A 21,507-nucleotide genomic window follows, 5' to 3' on the forward strand; every position below is an offset into this window, starting at 1 on the left:
TCCTACTAGCTAATGTGTCTTAGTCCAGGTTTACCTCTTTGGTTCCTGCGAATTTGACCATGACCTTTCCCAGCAACGTGGCAAGGATGGTTGCCATGTGAACAAAGGGGCCCTGCGAACAACAAGAAGCCAGTCAGTGCAATTACTGCCACTCCCAAATGATAAGGTCAAGCTTGGTACTGCATGCAAGAATGAGAATGGAGTCTTTTAACAGGAGCAGGCTGTGGTGTCGTAGCTACACATGGTTCCATCTGACTGGAAGACTCTCTACTATCCACCAGCAGCATATTGAATGGATTTATAGATCACTTGGCCAGATTGTGACACACATTCTGTGGCCATCTAGTTCCACAGTGGAGCATCTAATCCAGAGATAGGAACACCACCCACTGCACTACATGAGAAGATGGTGCCGCAGCGGTAACATCACTAGTAATGCAGAGGTATCGGCTAAAGTTCGGGGGTGGGGGGGAGCACGGTGTCAATTCCCACCATGGCAACTGGTGGAATTTAAACTCAATTAATAAACCATCTAGAATTGAAAGTTAGCTCTCAGCAATGGTGGAGTGATCATTGCAAAACCGCTAATGCCCGTTAGGAGGGAAAATCTGCCATCCTTACCCGAGACTGGCAACAAATGCTGGGTTTGACCGTGCTGTCCAATTGTGCTTTTAAAAAGCACAAGATGTCCACTGTCAGTGCTCTGTGAAATGGTGGATGTCTGCAGGTGGGCAGTAAAGATTCGCTATTTCCAGGTTTACTGCTCTGCAAATGGGCCCCTTACTGCTTTAACCTCCAGCAATATCGTTCTATACACTCAAATTCATTCCCAATAAAATAGCAATTCATAGATCTTTATAGGAGTGACCTTCGAACATAATTAGACACTGAGCCACATAACAAAGTGTGGAAGAACTCTGTCTGACTTGTCAAATCCTTAGCACCTTGGCGGGTAGAGACACACTCATGGATCGCTGTGCAGCAGGATCACACTCGTAAACAGGAAATTAACGGTGATTGGATGGATCTTTGTATCAACTGAAGGTGGTGCAGTTTAAACCATAGATAATCTCAAGGAAGCTAATCGCAATTCAGTCTTTGGCTGTAACGGAGGCTGACTTGAAGAAACCACTAAATAAACCAATAATGGATTTGGCAGGATGACCAGGGATTTGTTTAGTCAGGTGGCATTTTGTTGTAGTGACCTATAGAAGCCACTACTGCTCAGGTCAATCTTGCCAATTCATACTTTATAAGTACCCACTGTGACGATTCTGTGGCTATTTGGAGTGTGCTTTGTCCTGGTTTCTTTAAGAGAAAGATTGGGGGACAAGTGTCAAGCAATCTATGAGAAGATAAACAATTTGCTGACGCCTTTGGGTTTTTTAAATAAGTTGGAACAATAGAAGCAGCCTGACTGGATGTGGTCAAGCTCTCTCTGATCCAGGATTCTTCGTTTTAGCTTTCAGCTGTTTTGGGCTTGAAGAAGTGGAAATGTTTTCTCCCTCTCTTGATTACAGCCAAAATCTGGGGATTCTCTTCCTATGCTGCTGGATTGCATGTGAGACAAAATCTGTTTTCTGACTTTGCCCAAGGGGTGTGTTTATGGGATGTTACTATATTGGAACAGTTAATTAGTAATAGTTACTGCATCTATTACTCTGTTAAGTCTTCCATTAGCATTGTTATTCTAAGTTCTCCTTTCTTGTGTTGTATTTTAACTATAGTATTTGAATAAATTGTGTTTTGCTTAACGTCAGGTCGTTTGACCAGTCGCATTGCATCTGGAACACAGGCCCTTTACATTTGCCTTTAGAATAGGAAAAAGTTAGGGTCTAGGCTACCTTACAATATTTTGAGGGGGTCTGGTCTGGCCTGGCCCATAAGTGGGGGCATGGTGGTTCAGTGGTTAGCACTGCTGCCTCACAGCACCAGGGTCCCAAGTTTGATTCCAGGCTCGGGCAACTGTCTATGTGGAGTTTGCACATTCTCCCCGTGTCTGCGTGGGTTTCATCTGGGTGCTCCGGTTTCCTCCCACAGTCCAAAGATGTGCAGGTCAGGAGAATTGGCCATGCTAAGTTGCCCATAGTGTTAGGTGCATTAGTCAGAGATAAATGGGGCTGGGTGGGTTACTCTTCAGAGTGTTAGTGTGGACTTGTTTGGCCGAAGGGCCTGTTTACACACTGTAGGGAATCTAATCATAATACCACAAAGGTTAATTGGCCTGTCAGTAGTGGGTGTTGGGAAACTGTGAGCAGTAATCCTGAAAGATCTCTGCTGGAAACTCTGATGGTAAATGGTTAGGTGGTGCCCAGCAGAAATCAGAATCCAACATTGTTGGGCAGAAGAAACTCAGCTGGTACCATCAAACCTGGTCCGTGCTTCAAGAATGAGACTATAAATGTCCTTTGTGCTCCCCATGCACTAAGTCCCTGGTAGTCCTGGAACGCAGATGATAGCTCATCTCTTCTGGCAACTGAACCTAATTACAGGGATCATTTCAACTGAGCGTTAATGAGCATGGTGACACTTCCCTATAGTGTGTTCCCTCCCCCATTTAGGAGCCATCCACTTCGCCCTTGAAGACAAAAACTTGGCAGAAGGGATGTAATGTGGGGAAAATTTGAGCTTATGCACTTTTCCAGTAAAAACAAGGGGGCTGCATATTATTTCAATGGAGAAAGACTGCAGGAAGCTGCAGCACTGAAGGATTTGTGAGTCTGGACCCCTCTAGACGGGCCTCTTGGTTCGAGATCAGTCAAAAGAATCACTAGGAGTACAGTCTGTTTAAAGCAAGGTTACCAGTTTAATAAATTAAGGCAGCGGGCGCTGATTTGACCAGCAGCACGGAGGTTAAAAACCTCTATGTTCAGTGGAGAAATGGTGCAATTACATTCGAAAATTACACATTATTTATATGTTTTTTAAGAGATAGTACAGCCTCAATTACAAGAAAAGACCAATCACATATAATAAGGTGACATGATTTACAGCAGGTTAATCCAATGATATTTTCTGGGAAAGGGTTCTTAATTACAAGAAAAGTCTAATCAACTGTAATAAGGTGATGTGATTGACAACAGGCTAATCCAATGATATTCCCTGGGAAAGGGTTCTTAATTATGTAAGTCGTCATGTCATGGTAGCAGTTCGAGGTTGGTTCGAATACCAAATTACTGTCTTATAATTCATATTATGAAAAATCCATTGTATTCTCTTACCATCCATTTACCTTAACCCAGCAAAACAGCAGCACAAGTTTATAGAGTCAAATCATTACTTTCAGCCACTTTGTTGTGGTATTTTAAATTGAAAAACCATTTTGTGGTTAATAAAAATCTACATATACTTGTTGCTTCTGACAGCAACCTAAATTCAAATTTTAGATCCTCACTCATGAATGAATCACAAAAAGGTTACAGGGAGTAAGGAAGTAGCTTTCATTTCAAAGGGAAGAGAGTATTAAAAGTAGGAAGCCTTGCTAAAAACTGTACAAGGCACTAGTCAGACCATACCTAGAATACTGTGAACAGCTTTGGACCGCTTATCTAAGGAAAAATAGACTGACATTGGAGGCAATACACATAAGCCTCATTAGGTTGATGCGTTGTTTTATGAGGAGAGGTTGAGTAGGTCGGGCCTGTAGAAGAATGAGAATGTACAAGATTCTGAGGAGACTTGATGGGGTAGATGAGGACGGGTTGTTTTGCCTTGTGGGAGAGTGTAAGACAAGAGGGCACAATCTCAGAGTAAGCAATCACCTATTTCGAGCAGAGAGGAAGGGGATTTGCTTTGGCCAGATGGTACTGAATCCACCTCAAATGGCTATAGAAGCTGGAGTGGGTGTATAGTCAAGACTGAGATAGACAGATTTTTAATCAGGAAGGGAATCAAGGATTGTGGGAAAAGGCAGGAAAGTGGAGTAGAAGATTATCAGATTTCAGCAATGATCTCACCGATAAGCTGAATGGCCCATTTCCATTCCTATGTCTTATAACATTGAATTAATACCAACCAAATCAGCTGTCAACACATTCTCAAGGCTCATTACTCTCTCAGCCTATTTCTTCTTCTCGTGCCTGTTCCTTATAGGATGTAGGCATCACTGGCTAAGCCAGCATTGGTTGTCCATCTGTAATTGTGCTCGAGAAGGTGGCGGTGAGCTGCTTTCTTGAACTGCTGCAGTCTATGAGCTGGAGGTCCACAACAGTGCAGGAGGGAATTTGATCCAATGACTCTGAAGGAATGCCAAAAAGTCTGGATGCTGAGTGGCTTAGGGAAGAACTTGCAGGGGATGGTGTTCCCATGTATCCACTGCTCTTGTTGTTCCAGGTGGTAGAGGGTTTGGAAGGCGGCGAGAGGAGCCTAGATGAGTTTTGACAGTGTACATTGAAGATGGTACACACTGAGCATCAAGGGCGGAGAGGGTGATTGTTTAAAATGGTGGACGGGTGCCAATTAATAGTGCTACTTTATCTTGGATGGAATGGAGCTTCTTAAATGTTTTTGTAACTACACTCATCCAAATAGATGGACAGTGTTCCATCACACTCCTGACCTTTTCCATCTCGATGGTGGGCAAGATCTGGGGAGTCAGGAAATGAGTTATTCAGCACAGAATTCCTGACCTGTTCTTGGAGCCTATGTGGACCAGTTAAGTTTCTAGTGCATAATAATGAGTGCATGATGAACATTAACAACATGGGTTGATCTCAGTAAGATAGAGGAATGGCCACAACATCACAAACCACCCCTTCCAACGATGCAAGGACAACTCATACCAGCCATCACTGTTAATTCAATCCCAAGCCAATTAATGAAACATGAAATGAGAGACAAACACATTTTTTGATAATAGTTTCATTTGTGAAAACGCAGCAGTTTTCTGGCTACTATCCTCCCATTTTCCAGCAGTCTCTCTTTGTGGGTTCTCCAGGTACCCGATTAAGCAATGCCCTTCACCACTGTATCTTAGCAATGAAATTAACATGCCATTGATATGCAGTGCCCACTTACCACTTTGCCTAGGAAAATGGTACTTCCAGCTGCCAGGGTGCAGATGACGCCAATGAGTTTGGCTACAAAGGTCCTGAAGGTAAAGAACTCATCCAGCACCACGCCTCGCAAGGTCACCTTCAACTCTGGAATGCCAGACCCTGGCACAAGAACAGGAACCAAAAACAAATACCAGGACCACAGAAAAAACTGCATTGACACTATGTACAAAACAGTCAGTTATCTTGATACATATCTGAATGAGGTGAGCAAAGTATATTCTGACATGTATTGGAATTTCAACCTGTGCATTCATTTAGTGTTAAGCTTTTTTTTAAGCTGAAATAACAGACGACAGATTATATTAGGAGCCGTTATATCAAAGGTATCATGGATTATTGGGTCACACTTTAAGACTAAACTAGATAGAGCTATCAGGAAAGACTGAAAGGGCAAGGCTTGAGCCTATCAATGCTGGAGAAAGAACAAAGAACAAAGAAAATTTACAACCCAGGAACAGGCCCTTTAGCTCTTCAAGCTTGAGCCAATCCAAATCCACTGTCTAAACCTGTTGCCCAATTCCTAAGCATCTGTATCCCTCTGCTCCCCACCTACTCACGCATCTGTTCAGACACCCCTTAAATGAATCTACCGTGCCTGCCTCTACTACCTCTGCCTGCCTCTACTACCTCTGCTGGCAACGCATTCTAGGTACCTACTACCCTCTGTGTAAAGTACTTGCCGCGTATATCCTTCTTAAACCTTTTACCTCTCACCTTGAATGTGTGACCTCTCATTATTGAATCCCTCACCCTGGGAAAAAGCTTATCTTGATCTAGTTAAAAATCACACAACACCAGGTTATAGTCCAACAGGTTTAATTGGAAGCACACTCGCTTCCAATCAGGTGATAGTGGAGGACACAATTGTAAGGCACAGAGTTTATAGCAAAAATTTACAGTGTGATGTAACTTAAATTATACATTGAAAAATACCTTGATTGTCTGTTGAGTCTTTCATCTGTTAGAATACAGTGATAGTTTCACTTCTTTCATATGTAAATCACAAAACCTTTTTTTTAAAAGTTGCATTCTCAGGTTAGCTGTAACAATTGGTGTTAGCTCTATCTCTATCTACCCTGTCTATACCCTTCATGATTTTGTAGACCTCAATTTTGCAAAAGGAGGATGTCTCAGAGATGCCAAGAGAGGTTTTGATGTAGAGGGTTGGGTGGAGGCTGTTGTTGTGTACAAATGCCAGCAATTTTAAAATTTCTTGCATGGTATGTGGGCATTGCTGGGAAGACCAACATTAGTTTCCTATTTGTAATTGTCCTCGAGTAGGTGATGGTCTGCTTTTTTCCTGAACCACTGCAGTCTGTGGAACACCCATCATACTGTTTGAAAGGAGCTCCAGGATTTTGACCTAACAACACTGAATGGATGGCAATATATTTCAAAGTCAGGACGGCGAGTGGCTTGGAAGGGAACCTGCAGGTGGTGATGTTCCCATGCATCTACTGGCCTTATTCTTCGAGATGGAAGAGGTCACAGGTTTGGAAAATGCAGTCAAAGGACTTTGGTGAATCTCTGCACTGCATGTTGTAAATGGTACACGCTGCTGAGATTTGGTAGTGCAGGGCATGAATGCTGAAGATGCTGGATGGAGTGCTAATCACTGCTTAGTCCTAGATGGTGTCAAGTGTCCTGAGTGTCGTTGGAGCTGCACCCATCCAGGCAAGTGGGGAGTATTCCATCACACGCCTGACCTGTATCTTGTAGATGAATACAGGCTTTGGGCAGTCAGGAGGTAAGTTACCCCAACAGTACTCTTGGTTTCTGACCTGTTCTTGTAGACACAATGTGTACATGGACCACATCAGTTTCTGGTCAATGCTAAACCCATGATGTTGATAGTGAGATACTTAGTGATGGTAATGCTGTTGAATATCAAAGGAAATGGTTAGACTCTTTCTTGTTGAAGATGGTCATTTCCTGGCATTTGTGCAGCATGTATGTTGTGATGATGCTATGGCTTTCAGAGATGTGTTTTGTCCTGGTTTCCTTTAGAGAGAGATTGAGGGACAGGTACCAAGCAGTCTATAAGAAGATAAACAACTTGTGAGGCCTTGGTGTATTTTTTTAAAGTTCGAATAGTAGAAGCAGCCTGATTGGGTGCAGTCAAGCTCTCACAGATCCAGGAAGTTTTGGTTTAGCTTTCAGTTGTTGTTGCTGTAGTCTCAGCAGGTTTGGAAGGCAGTGAATCCCTCCCAGCTACTACACTCTCTCTCCCAGAATTGTCTTTCAATATTCTTTCCTCCTGGTTTGGAGAACTGCATGTGAGGCAATCTGTTTCTGAATTTGTCTTTTTGCCAAGAGTGTGTTTATCTGATATTTCTATATTGGAACAGCTACTGCTCAGTAGTTAAATAATCTAACTACTCAGCCACTGTGCCACCCACTAGTTGCTAGGTACTCGTCTGGGACTTTGTGATGATTATCATTGCCTTGATCCTGGTGACTCCAAATGTTTAGTTTGAGTCTCTACTGAGGGACTTGACCATTTTTTTGGGGGGGAAGCCCTACTCTAGTGTTACGGTACAAATGATGTATATACTTATTGAAAAAAGTTTTCACTCTTTTACAAAAAAAACCAAAAGAAGTTATAAAAGTTCAGTAAGGTAGAAATAATATTGTACTATTGTATTATATTACAGTAACCTTGACAATAAACTGCCTACTATTCTTCAAGATACACTCGTCTCATATTTACTTAACTTAACCAAATTAGCATAAACTCAAATTAAATAAAATAACATTAAATTAAATTAAACCCACTAAAATTAAAATTGTACTATATTACATTACTCCACTCGCCACACCTCCACCAAGGCTCCCATCCACAGGAACAACAGTGATTATACCCGTATTTACTAGGCTTCCCCCCCCCCCCCCCCCCACCCTGTGGTCCTTTGTTCCACCACCTCCATGTGCTGATCCAAAGCCCGGATCTCCTGCTCATGTTTTGCCAGCGTGGCAGCAATTGGTTCCAGCGCTCCCTCGATTTAGTCACGGAGTTTTGCAAACTCCGTTAGTAAATGCTGTTGCTCCCCTGAACTTAATGGCGCAGCCATGGGAGTTGAGGTCAAGGCTGTGGGTGTACCTGACATAGTAATAGAGCACCCTGCCTGCTGTGTTCCCTTTGCTCCCCTTCCCTCGGATGTTTTCATTTCAGCTCCAGATCTGTCAAATCTTAATTTAAAAGGACTCTAGGCATTCTCTCTATTTTACATTACAAACTTTCCTCTTGGGTGGGAGGAGCTAATGGGGGTGAGGTAAGAGCCCACCTTGCCTGGGGTTTGGCACAGAGCCCAACACTGCAGACTGTTCAGAGTGCCGCCATCTTGAATCTCCCACAAATGATGATGTTGATCATGACAATTATCATTGACTGTTGTTTAAAAAATAAACCCATCTGGTTCACTGATGCCCTTTTGAAAAGGAAATCTGTCATCCTTACCCACCCATGCCACAGGAAAGAATGAATCAATATCTCTGCTTGGATGGTTCTAAAAGATGCAACCAATGTTTTGGCCAATATTTGTCCCTCAATCAAGCACTTATCACACTGCTGTATGCCAATTGGCTGCTATGCTCCCACACTGCTGCTGTGACTGTCCTTCGAGAAGTGTGTAATTAGCTGTAAAACCCTCTGATGTGTCTTATGGTCCTGAGAGGCACCACATAAATTCAGACCTTTCTTTAATCTTTCGGCAAAGGGTGGCCCCGGCTTCTTGTACGTTCATCTGCAATGACACTGACTGGTCCGCTGTTTAATGTCTCAGCCAGAAGACAGCACCTCATCAGGCACAGGGAGTGACAGTCCTATTTGCTAACCCTTTGACTCAGAGCTGACAGTACACGTGGCTGCGGAGCTTGAGAAGTCTAGCTCAGCAAAGCGCACTTCCACACTGACCCCACTCATGGACCCTCAGCCCCTCTGCACCCCTTCAAGGGGATGAACCCCTCAAATAATCCAAGTCTTTTCCTATTTGATAAACTCAAAAACTCCCAAAGGGCGATCATATGGATGACTCACGTGTGCCACTCGATGTGCAGGGGCATGGATGGTGGCAGAGAGTACGTACCTGCGGCCTGTGGTGAGATGTACTTGGCCACTCCGGCGGACACCATGGTGAGAATGACGTGATAAAGCACCCAGGAGAAGTACTGCAGGTACCGATAATTTTCCAGTGTGTCATAGACCCACAGGTTGGCTGACACAGGGAAAAGAAGAAGGAGGCAGTGAAAATTGACAACTAATTTTACAAGAAGTTGTTCCTGTTAACGATAACCATCAATTGCTCACCAGATCCGATTACCTCTGTGGGCTAGTTTATCTCGAACTGTAAAGCACATTATCAATGATGAGGTAGACATTACAGCAACAACTGACTAGTGTGTGCAGTCTACAGATCCACAGCAGTCTAACTGGCAGACAGAGTCACAACAATGTGTACAGATTGCATGTGGAATCCTTACAGGTAAACTCTCTTAAACAGAATACAACAACAATGAAATCTGTCTGCAGATAGAGGCTTCCCCAGCCATCTACTGCTTGTAAATTAGGCCAGGTTTTTATTACCTCATCTGACAATCACACAGTGGCTCAGTGGTTAGCATTACTGCCTCACAGCACCAGAGACCTGGGTTTGATTCCAGCCTCAGGTGACTGTCTGTGTGGGTTTCCTAGGGGTGCTCTGGTTTCCTCCCACAATCCAAAGATGTGCAGGTCAGGTGAATTGACTATGCTAAATTGCCCATAGAGTTAGGTACATTAGTCAGGGGTAAGTGTAGGAGAATGGGTCAGGGTGAGTTACTCTTTGGAGGGTTGGTGTGGACTTGTTGGCTGAAGGACCATTTCCATACTGCAGGGGAATCTAATCTATCAATCGTGTCATATCATATTTCCCAATCCATAGTTATTGAGATTTTACTGAAGAGAAAGGGGTCCCTTGATCCATTGTGTTCACCGTTGGTCATCAAACACCCATCTATTCTAATTCCATTTTCCAGCAGTTAGCCCATGGCCAAGTTTGCTACGGTGCTTATCCAAAAAGTTCTGAAATGTCTTGAGGATTTCTGCCTCTATCACTCTTTAGGTAGTGAGTTCCAGACAATACCACCACCCTCTGGGTGAATGTTGTTTTCTTAAAATCGCCTCTAAACCTCCTGCTCCTCCCCTTAAAGGATATTACCTGAACCCTAGCCCTATCAGAATCTCAGGACAGACTCGATGGGCGGAGCGACCTAATTCTGCTCCTATATTTTATGGTATTAAAACAGTGTCTCCTCGCCACTGATCTCTATACTAAGGGGAAGTGTTTCTCCTTATCTATCCTGTCCATGCCTCTCAGAACTTTATACATCATGTTGAGGTTGTACAGGACATTGGAGTACTGTGCCCAGTTCTGGTCTCCCTGTTATTTGAAGGATTAAAAGGAAAGAGTTCAGCAAAGATTTCCCAGATATTGCCAGGAATGGAGGGTTTGAGTTATAAGGAGAGGCTGGATAGGCTGGGACTTTTTTGACTGGAGCATAGGAGGTTGAGGAGTGACCATACAGAGGTTTATAAAATCATGAGGGGTATAGATAAGGTCTTTTCCCTAAGGTGGGGGAGTTCAAAACTAGGGGGTATATTTTTAAAGTGAGAGGAGAAAGATTTAAAAAGGGCATGGGGGCAACTTTTTTACGCAGAGAGTGGTTAATGTGTGGAATGAACCACCAGAGAAAGTGGTGGATGTGGGTACAGTTACAGTGTTTAAAAGACTTGAGGATAGTGCATGAATAGGAGAGGTTTAGAGGGATATGGGCCAAGTGCAGGCGGGTGGGACTAGTTTAGTTTGGGAACATGGTTGGTGTAGACTAGTCAGACCAAAATGTCTGTTTCTACGCTGTATGAATCTATGACTCTGTGATCTCAATAGATCCCTCTCAGCCTTCTCTGCTCTAAGGAAAACAACCCCAGTCTACCTAGTCACTCTTCATAGCTGAATCGCTCCACTCCAGCCTACATCCTGGTGAATCTCTTCTACACTCACTCTAATGTGATCACATCCTTCCTATAGTGGGGTGACCAGAACTGCATATAGTACTCCAGCTGTGGCCTAACTAACAGCTCCATCATTATCTCATTGCTCTTGTCATAGAGTCATAGAGATGTACAGCACAGAAACAAACCTTTCGGTCCAACCCATCCAATGCTGACCAGATATACTAAATTAATCTACTCCCATTTGCCAGCATTTGGTCCATATCTCTCTAAACCCTTCCCATTCATGTACCCATTCAGATGCCTTTTAAATGTTAAAATTGCACCAGCCTCATTCACTTCCTCTGGCAGCTCAGTTCATACATGCACCACCCTCTGTGTGATAAAGTTGTCCCTTAGGTCCTTTCAGAAGATTTGTAGCTCAGGTTGAGGTTCTGGATGTAGGTTTGCTCACTGATCTGGAAGGTTCATTTCCAGATGTTTCATCACCCTACTAGTTAACGTCTTCAGTGAGCCTCCAGGCGAAGCACTGCTGCTGATTCCTGCTTTCTATTTATATGTTTGGGTTTCTTTGGGTTGGTGATGTCATTTCCTGTGGTGATGTGATTTCCTGTTTTTTTCTCAAAGGGTGGTAAATGGGGTCTAACTCAATGTGTTTGTTGATAGAGTTCCGGTTGAAATGCTATACTTCTAGGAATTCTCATGCATGTCTCTGTTTGGCTTGTCCTAGGATGGATGTGTTGTCTCAGTTGAAGTGGTGTCCTTCCTTATCTGTATATAAGGGTACTAGTGAGAGAGGGTCATGTTGTTGTGTGGCTAGTTGATGTTCATGCATCCTGGTGGCTCGTTTTCTGCCTGTTTGTCCAATGTAGTGTTTGTTACAGTTCTTGCATGGTATTTTGTAAATTACATTAGTTTTGCTTGTTGTCTGTATAGGGTCTTTCAAGTTCATTAGCTGCTTTTAGTGTGTTGGTGGGTTTGTGGACTACCATGATGCCAAGGGGCCTGAGTGCAGAAATCATCAGCAGTGCTTCGCCTGGAGGCCCACTGAAGATGTTACCTACTATGGTCACAAAATGTCTGGAAACGAACCTTCCAGCTCAGCGAGAAAACCTACACCCAGAACCTCTCACCTTAAAACCTACAACCTTTAGTTTTGGACTTCCATAACCTGCGGAAAAGACCTTTACTATTCACCCTATCCATTCCCCTCCTGATTTTATAAACCTCTGTAAGGTCACCCCTCATCACTCCAGGGAGAATAGCCCCAGCTTATTCAGCCCCTCCCTATAGCTCAAACCCTCCAAGCTCAGCAACATCCTCGTGAATCTTTTCTGCACCTTTTCAAGTTTAACAACATCTTTCCTTTGGCAGGGAGACCAGAACTGAATGCAGTATTCCAAAAGTGGCCTCACCAATATCCTGTATAGCTGTAATTTGGCCTCCTAACTACTACACTCAATGTACTAAACAATAAAGGCAAACAAACCGAATGTATTCAATGCTTTGACTAATAAAGACAAGTATCCCTTACGCCGGCTTAACCACCTTAGCTATCAATTCGGTAAAGGTTGCCTAGCTAGCCTATGGCTTTCTGGGAAAGGGCAATGGATTTGTAACAGGACATCCCAAAATGCTTTGCAGCCAGTGACGATCAATGTAATAATTTGGAAACGATGACAACCAATTTGTGCACAGCAGGATCCTTAAACAGAGTGATAAATATTGGCACTGTTATATCCCACAGTAATTAACAATTAACAATGCAACTTAAATCTGACTTGCCTCAGTAATGACAACCTATGTTAATTTTCAGAAAAATCTTGCTCAGTAACCTCCTTTCGGGACGGCATCTCCCAACCTTACATGTGACCTCAAACTAACAGCCATGCAGTTGGCTAATTGAAATAAGTTAACATGTTAACCAGTGCAAAGATAATTTCAAATTCCTTGCTAGAGCTGCCTACGTTAATCGAATTTAAACTTCCCCAGCCCTTTGGTGGGGATTGACCCTCAAGTCCCCAGAGAATTAGTATGGATTTGTAGCCTGCAGATCAAACCTTATAACAGAGGTAATTAGACACTCGACAGTAGATTTGTCCTTTCTCTCTGTCAATCTCTCTAACTACACTTTCTTGGTTGCTGATTTTAGAGGGCATTTCATAATCTTCGTTATCTATCTGTTCTCTGACCCTGGCAAAAGCAAAGCTATTTACTTAACCTTTACAATAGTTAATTGGTCACTCTAGCCTTGTTTATCACACCAATCACTGTAGTTATATATTAAGCAGGCATGGTAGATTTTGTTCCAATCTCTCCTCAAAGGGAAATTAGAAAAAGACTTGCATTTATATAGCAACTTTTGACAGTTCATAGAACTTTAAGAAACCTTTGGAACATTATGGTCATTCAACCCATCAAATTGAGCAGCCGAAAAGAAATAAATTTCGCTGTCCATTTGATCCCATCTTCTGGTCCATAGCCTTGCAGGCATCAGTGCTTCAGGTCAGATCCAGGTTCATCTTTGATAAGTTTTGGGTTTCTGCGGCAAATTTCAGACAATCACCAGCCTCTGGGTTAGGTTTCTCCTCATGCCCAGCTACAACACAAATCATGTTAAGTTCATGCCCCCTGATAACTGACCTCTTTACAAGTGGAAATGATTCTTCCCAGGCCCTCATGATATTGTACACCCCAATTATTACACTCCTCAGCCTCCTCTGTTCTGACTTGAATCTATCCAATCTTTCCTCAACTCCTGTGCTTGACTTTCAAGCCCTGCTTGTAAATGTCCCCTGTACTCTGCCTAGAGGGCCCTCTAGTGGTGGAGCCCCTATCTGAGATCAGGGAGGCCTGGGGTCAAGTCCCACCTGCACCAGAGGTGTATCATGACACCTCTGAGTAGGTTGGTTAGTTATTGACTTATTCTACTGGTTTGCAAAAGAGTATACCTCCAGGTCTCTCAGATTATACGGCCCAATTCGAATTATGCCCTCCATTTTATATTGCCTTGCCCTTTCTTCAGACCAAAATGTTTCACTGTTCACTTTGCTGCATTAAATTTCATCTGATATACTTGATCCATTTGACGTGCTAAGGGGAAATGGTAGTGTAATGATAACATCAGTGAATGAGTAATTCAAAAGCCCAGCTAATGTTGTGGGTTTAAATCCCACCGGTGCAATTTATGGAGTTTCAATCCAGTTAATAAGCAACATTCAGTGATGGTGATGATCAATTGTTGCAAAAACCCCATCTGGCTTGCTAATGCCCTCAGAGAAGGAAATTTGCCGTCCTTACCCAGTCTGGCCTACACGTGACTCCAGACCCACTGCAGTGGGGTTGACTCTTATTTGCCCTCTGGAATGATTGTAGCAAACCAGTCAGTTCAAGGGCAATTAGAGATGGACAACAAATCCAGGACTTGCTCGCATCACTCACACCCTAGAAAAGATTGGAGATTTAAAAAGACTGTTCTTGAGTCTCATCAAAACGTTAGAAATGCTGGGCTCTTCACCAGATGGGAGCTCTACTATTTACATCATGGATGTGGAGATGGCCAGTTAACTTGCCTGCCCTGTGAAGGCCACCGATCTGAGTCAGTTATTAATCCACTGTGGTGCTTTCACAAGATCTTCCAAATCTGCTGGCCAGAAGGCAGTCCAACCAGCAGCAGCATCTCCCAAATCAACTATCTTTTTCTTTATTCATTCATGAGATATGGGCATCACTGACTGGGCAGCATTTTCTGCCCATCCCTAATTGCCCGGAGGTCAGTTAAGAATCAACTGCATTGCTGTGCAGTCACTTAGGCCAGACCAAGTAGAGATAGCAGTTTCCTTCCCCGGAGGACGTTTTTCCAACAATCAACAATGGCTTCCATGGTCATCATTAGACTCTTAATTTAAAAAGAAATTGAATTCAAATTCCACCCCCCCCCCCCCCCCCCCCGAGGAGGTTAAACAAACAGTCCTGCAGCAAACGCGTGAGTGATCCTTGCCAGAGACCCACCAAGATGGAGAAGGTTCATTCAGGAAAGGGAGACCTCATTGGGAACGTGCAGAGGTAAAGACTGGACATCAGAGGGAGTGCACACCCTACCCCAAAATACTCCGCCCACCTGAACCATCAAACACCCTGAGTGTGCCAGTGTCTGGGTTTACCAGCCAGCTCACTGGAATGATTAGATTAGATTAGATTAGATTAGATTACAGTGTGGAAACAGGCCCTTCGGCCCAACAAGTCCACACCGACCCGCCGAAGCGAAACCCACCCATACCCCTACATTTACCCCTTACCTAACACTACAGGCAATTTAGTATGGCCAATTCACCTGACCCTGCACATCTTTGGATGGTGGGAGGAAACCGGAGCACCCGGAGGAAACCCACGCAGACACGGGGAGAACGTGCAAACTCCACACAGTCAGTCGCCTGAGGCGGGAATTGAATCCGGGTCTCTGACGCTGTGAGGCAGCAGTGCTAACCACTGTGCCACCGTGCCGCCCACGAATGGGAGCAAGTCATTTGTGAACATGAAGACCTTCCTGAAAGGAACAAGGTCCAATCCACTGAAGCCAATCGCAGATCAACTGTTTGTTTTAGCTTCGGATCACTGGCTGGTTTGCATTTTCCATTAAAGTTAAAAAACATTCTTTATCTGTGGATAGAGGTATTTCCAGTAAATTGATGCACAGTATGACACAGCTGGAGTAGGATGCCAACTAGCAAACAAACACTTGAAATGAGAGGCTTTAATCACTGATTAATGAATATTCACTGTGTCTATAGTTGGACAACAGCCATTGTGGGGGTAGCACGGGTGACTCAATGGTTAGCACTGCTATCCCATAGCATCAGGCACCCGGGTACGATCCCAGCCTTGGGAGATCGCCCTGTGTCTGCATGGGTTTCCTCCATGGATGCTCTGGTTTCCTCCCACAGTTCTAAGGGTGTGCAGGTTAGGTGGGTTGGCTGTGTTAAATTGCAAAAGTGAGGACTGTAGATTAGAGTGGTGCTGGAAAAGCACAGTAGGTCTGGCAGCATCCGAGGAGCAGGAAAATCGACATTTGGGCAAAAGCCCTTCATCAGGAATAGAGCTGATTGGAATATTCCTGATGAAGGGCTTTTGCCCAAAACGTCAATTTTCCTGCTCCTCGAATGCTGCCAGACCTGCTGTGCTTTTCCAGCACCACTCTAATCTTGACTGTCCAATTGCCCATAATGTCCAAGGATGTGTGGGCTAGGTACAGGGGGTGGGATGCTCTGCAGAGGGTTGATGCAGACTTGATGAGCCAAATGGCACTGTAGGCTGTTTTTACTACAGCTTGCCAAAGACTCTTATGAATCTACCCTGTGCACCTTGTTACTGTTCCTTCTTTTCCTTGTTGTCACATTTTTTGCAAGATGTAGCTCTTTGAGAAAGTTTACAAAATAACAAATCGCCTGACCGCTAAGCAGATGCAATCTCAGAGTGCCTAAAGCTTCCTTTGTCGCAGTCCCAATCATAGGGCACTAGCAACCTTTTGGACTCAAGATCGTATTAATTCTTGCAAACCTCAAGCTGATTTTACTATCAGGCCGGCAGCATGCAAACCAAGCCTTTCAGATCTCCAGCTTCTAACAGGAGTTAGGAATTTGATTGGAAACGAAACTGTGGGGATTGGCCTTTATAGGTGGTAGTCAAGGTACTGAGTTGGATAACCAGACATGATCATATTGAACGGTGGAGCAGGCTCTCAGGACCATATGCTCTACCCCTGCTTCTATGCTCAACACTGATAACTTAACAACCTTCATTACCAGCAGCACCCTTAACATACCAGCTCATTAATGTATAAAGTGTCAATGGGGGAGCACTTTGGGACAATTCTATTAGTTTTAAAATAGTTATGGAAAAGAACAGAACTGATTAAAAAGTTGAAGTTCTAAATTAGAGTAAGGCTAATTTTGATGGTATTGGACAGGACCTTTCAAAAATTCATTGGGGGAGGCTATTCACAGGTAAAGGGATGATTGGGGAGTGAGAGGCTTTTAAAAGACCTAGGTGGCATGGTGACTCAGAGGTTAGCACTACTACCTCACAGCACCAGGGTCGGGTGACTGTCTGTGTGGAGTTTGCACATTCTCTCCTCCCACAGTCCAAGGATGAGCAAGTCAGGTGAATTGGCCATGCTAAATAACCCGTAGTGCATTAGTCAGAGGGAAATGGGTCTGGGTGGGTTACTCTTCGGAGGGTCGGTGTGGACCGGTTGGGCCAAAGGACCTGTTTCCACACTGTAGGGAATCTAATGTAATACCTATAACATAATTCAGCTAACATCCCCCCCCCCCATGCAACCAACCTTTCTTCGACATGATACCCTTTACGTACATAAACACACACGTGGCCCAATGAATTGGGAGCAATGGTAGGCCATTAGGCCCTTTGACGTTTCGGGCACAGGCCCTTCTTCAGATTCCTGAAGAAGGGCCTGTGCCCGAAACGTCGAATCTCCTGTTCCCTGGATGCTGCCTGACCTGCTGTGCTGTTCCAGCAATAAAGTTTCAACTTTGATCTCCAGCATCTGCAGACCTCACTTTCTCCATTAGGCCCTTTAAGCTTGCTTACTTTTCAGTAAGATCCTGGATGCTCTGTCTTAACACTATTTTCCCCCTCCATCTCCCCATAACCCTTGACCCTCTTGTCGGTCAAGAATCTATTGACATCTGCCTTAAAAATAATTAATGAGTCCTGTCTCTACCGCTCTCTGGGGAAGACAGCTCCAAAGACTCGGAGCCGTGATCTTGTTGAATAGCAAAGCATTCTTGAGGGACCAGATGGCCTACCCCTGGGTCCTATTTCTTGTCTACTTATATAAAACCTTTCCTGACAAGATAACCATTCCCATCCCAGGATCTGTTGCGTGAACATTCTCTGAACTGTATTTAATATAAATTATTCCTTTCTTAATTGAGGAGACCAAAATTGTATAGAGTACTTTACATGTGGTCTCACCAATGTCCTGTATGGCCATAGCAAAACATCTCTGCATTTATATTGCATCCCCCTTGCAATAATCGACAATATTCCAGGAACACACATGCAGGAATAGCTCCCTAAGGTTGCTCTGCCATCAGTAAGATCATGGCTGATCCCGTGGCCTAACTCTAAATGCCTGCCTTGGGTCCATAGCCCTTGCTTAATAAAAATGTCTATCTCGGATTTAAATTCAACAAATGAATTAGCATCGACTGCCATTTGAGGAAGAGACTTCCCAACTTATACCACCTTTTGTGTGTTGAAGTGTTTTCTAACATCCCTCCTGAATGTTCTGGCCCTAATTCTTAGACCATGTCTCCTGGTTCTAGAATCTTAAATCAGTGCAAATAGTTTACCTTTATCTATGTCAAAAAGTGTGCAGCTGGAAAAAACTCAGCCAGTCAGGCAGCATCTGAGGAGCAGGAGAGTCAACATTTCAAGCAAATCACAATAGCAAGGTAACCTTGCAAAGTGGGTCACACTGGTTCTGCTGGCAGTCACCATGAGAGCTTTTGAAGGGCTCCCAAGGGTCCTCTGTGTTCTTTATATGATGTGAGCATCATTGACATGATTCCTGATGAAGAGCTTTTGCCCGAAACATCGACCCTCCTGCTCCTTGGATGCTGCCTGACCGGCTGTGCTTTTCCAGCGCCACACTTTTTGACTCTGATCTCCAGCATCTGCAGCCCTCACTCTCTCCATGGTCTTTCCCTGTTAATACCCTGATGACCTCAATTGGATCACCCTTAACCTTCTAAATTCAAGAGAATAAAAGCCTAATTTGTCTAATCTCTCTTCATGAGTTAAGCTTGAAGTTGAGGTATTGTCCTTGTAAACCTATGTTGAACTCCCTCCAAAGCCCAAATATCCCTCCTATGGTGCAGTGTCAGTGCTCCAAGGATGCTCAATCTAGGGTTTTGTATGACTGCAGCACAACTTCTGCACCCCTACACTCCAGCCTTTTAGATTAGATTCTCTACAGTACGGAAACAGGCCCTTCAGCCCAAAAGGTCCGCAGCAACCCTCCAAAGAGTAACCCACCCAGACCCATTCCCCTACCCTATATATACAGTAGCACCTCAACATACGAACGACCCCATTCAAGAACAAGTCAGTTTACGAATAGGATTGTACGTAAAATATTGCTTCAATGTACATATGAAATTCAAGGCACGAACGAAGGTACGAATGCAAAAATCCCGTGTGCGACCACCTGGTTTCATTGTTCTGCTTTGCTATGCGCTTGTTGAACGCAAAAGCTCTCGGGCCCCGTGTGATCTCATTCAGTTCGTCTTTGGCGGGTGCGCTGTGAACAGCCATCCAAGCATTCTTACGCTATCCGAAAAATGGGAAAAATTTATTCAGTTTGCGAACTTTTCGGTTCACGAACCAGGTCCCAGAACGGATTAAGTTCATAAGTCAAGGCGCTACTGTACCTCTAACTAATGGACCTAACACTATGGGCAATTTAGCATGGCCAATTCACTTGGCCAGCTCAACTTTGGATTGTGGGAAGAAACCAGAGCACCCGGAGGAAACCCATGCAGACACGGGGAGAGTGTACAAACTCCACACAGACAGTCACCCGAGGCTAGAATCGAACCCGGTCCCTGAGGCAGCAGTGCTAACCACTGAGCCAGCATGCTGCCCCAAAACCCCTTTACAAACTCCACACAGACAGTCACCCGAGGCTAGAATCGAACCCGGGTCCCTGAGGCAGCAGTGCTAACCACTGAGCCAGCATGCTGCCCCAAAACCCCTTTAGATTTGCAGGCCAGCATTCCATTAGCCCTCTTGACTGTTTTCTGTGCCTGTTTTGTGGCATTTTAGAGTTAGGCACCTGAATCCTCCAAATCTCACTGGACACCCGGTGTATTTGATTCAGTATCTTCGAGGAAATACCCTGATTGTTCCTCCCTCAGTCTGAAATGGATGATCTTGCGCCTGCTTGCATTAACAACCATCTGCCATAGCTCTGCCCATTCACCTAATCACATCAATATTTTGATGGAATTTTATGCTGCTGCCAATACTGTGTGTAATGCTGCCCAGTTGATGCCACCTGCAAACTCAACAACCCTACATTTGGTCCCTCCATCCAAATGATTGGTATAGTTCACAAATATCATATTAGGTATAATCATACTGGCCTGAAAATTACTTATCTATGCATCTTCATTGCTTCCTGTTCACCCAACCAATCCTTTGCTCATGCTAATACGTTACCCCCAACACCATGAGCTCTTATTCTGTGTAGTCACTACACTCCCTTGTCTTGGGTTTAAGTCATTCATAAGAATCATAGAGTCCCTACATTGTAAAGCATGCCATTCGGCCCATTGGGTCTGCACCGACCCTCCAAAGAGCACCCCACCCAGACCCTACCCCTGCATTTCCCATGGCCAATCCACCCTAACCTGCAGATCTTTGCACTGTCGGAGGAACAAGGAGCACCCAAAGGAAACCCATGCAGACGATGGGGAGAACGTGCAAACCCCATACAGTCATTTGCCTGTGTGAAACAGGAGCCAGAGCAAAGCAAGATGGCTATAGCACTTATGGAATCAGTCCCTTATTTGGAAAAGAAGGAAGGGTAACATTCCAGGCTGTTGGGATTGCTCCAATTAACAAGATGGATTTACAGATATTGAGTTGGCATCTTCTGTGCCATGCCTCTCAGAGTGAAACCAGTCTCCTGCAACTGTCTTCACAGTTAAGGGTCTATTTATTCTATTCCAAAATCCATCGATAAGCCATGGTTATAACAATAGGTGTTCAGGAATGAAGGTAGAGACAGTCGACAACTTGACCTGAAGGACACCTGATGGGTTTTTACAGTAATTGACGATACTGTTATAATCACCATGACTGAGAAACCAGATTTCGTTCACTGAATTTAAATTCCACATGGCTGCTGTGGTGTATTGGGATCTGAAACTGCTTTAGCAGTGGCCAATATGACATTACCAATATGCCAACACCTACTGATCAATTACCAACTGCACTCCTGCGTTCTGACCTTTCGAGGTGGGCAGTGGCTTGGACTTGCCATTAACTCTTCGATAATATCTGAAAGCTTCTGCTTGTGTTTTTGCCTCCCCATGTTCTCAGGAGAGAGTCCAAGACATTTGTTAATTGAATAGCCAGGCTAATGGTATATTGACGAATGGTCTCTGGGTAAATAGCACCTGTGTTCCAGGTATCTTTTCTGTCAGTGCTTTCTCCAGCGATTGGCTGACTGAAGTGAAAACTATGTTCCTTCAAGTTTTCAAAATAGGCAGAGTATAGACCATACTTAACCACCCCGTGCTTGTAAAAGATAAAACAAATGCAAGGCATTAGATATGATTCTGTGATCGGGCATCCCATGCTGAATAGTTCCAAGTGCGCCAACAGCCCCGCTATCAAACAAATATATTCTTGTATTAAACTGATGGGTGC

At 44.1% G+C, this 21,507-nt stretch overlaps 1 protein-coding gene across 2 annotated transcripts in view; it reads right to left on the bottom strand.

The window, feature by feature from the left end:
- The window catches only part of LOC122544340 (chloride channel protein ClC-Kb-like), a 71,459-nt gene that overhangs the window by 45,347 nt on the left and 4,605 nt on the right, over positions 1-21,507 (bottom strand). Inside the window, exons 3-5 of one of the 2 annotated variants that reach the window (XM_043683534.1) lie at positions 9,143-9,271; positions 5,017-5,156; positions 35-112 (exon numbers count right to left, since the gene is read on the bottom strand). In XM_043683534.1, coding sequence (XP_043539469.1) covers positions 35-112; positions 5,017-5,156; positions 9,143-9,271 — 347 coding nt within the window. The remainder of the gene's footprint in view (positions 1-34; positions 113-5,016; positions 5,157-9,142; positions 9,272-21,507) is intronic. The other variant, XM_043683535.1, reaches the window with a different exon arrangement.

This window comes from Chiloscyllium plagiosum, chromosome 48, assembly GCF_004010195.1.
Source record: "Chiloscyllium plagiosum isolate BGI_BamShark_2017 chromosome 48, ASM401019v2, whole genome shotgun sequence".
NCBI classification, from domain to species: Eukaryota; Metazoa; Chordata; class Chondrichthyes; order Orectolobiformes; family Hemiscylliidae; genus Chiloscyllium; species Chiloscyllium plagiosum.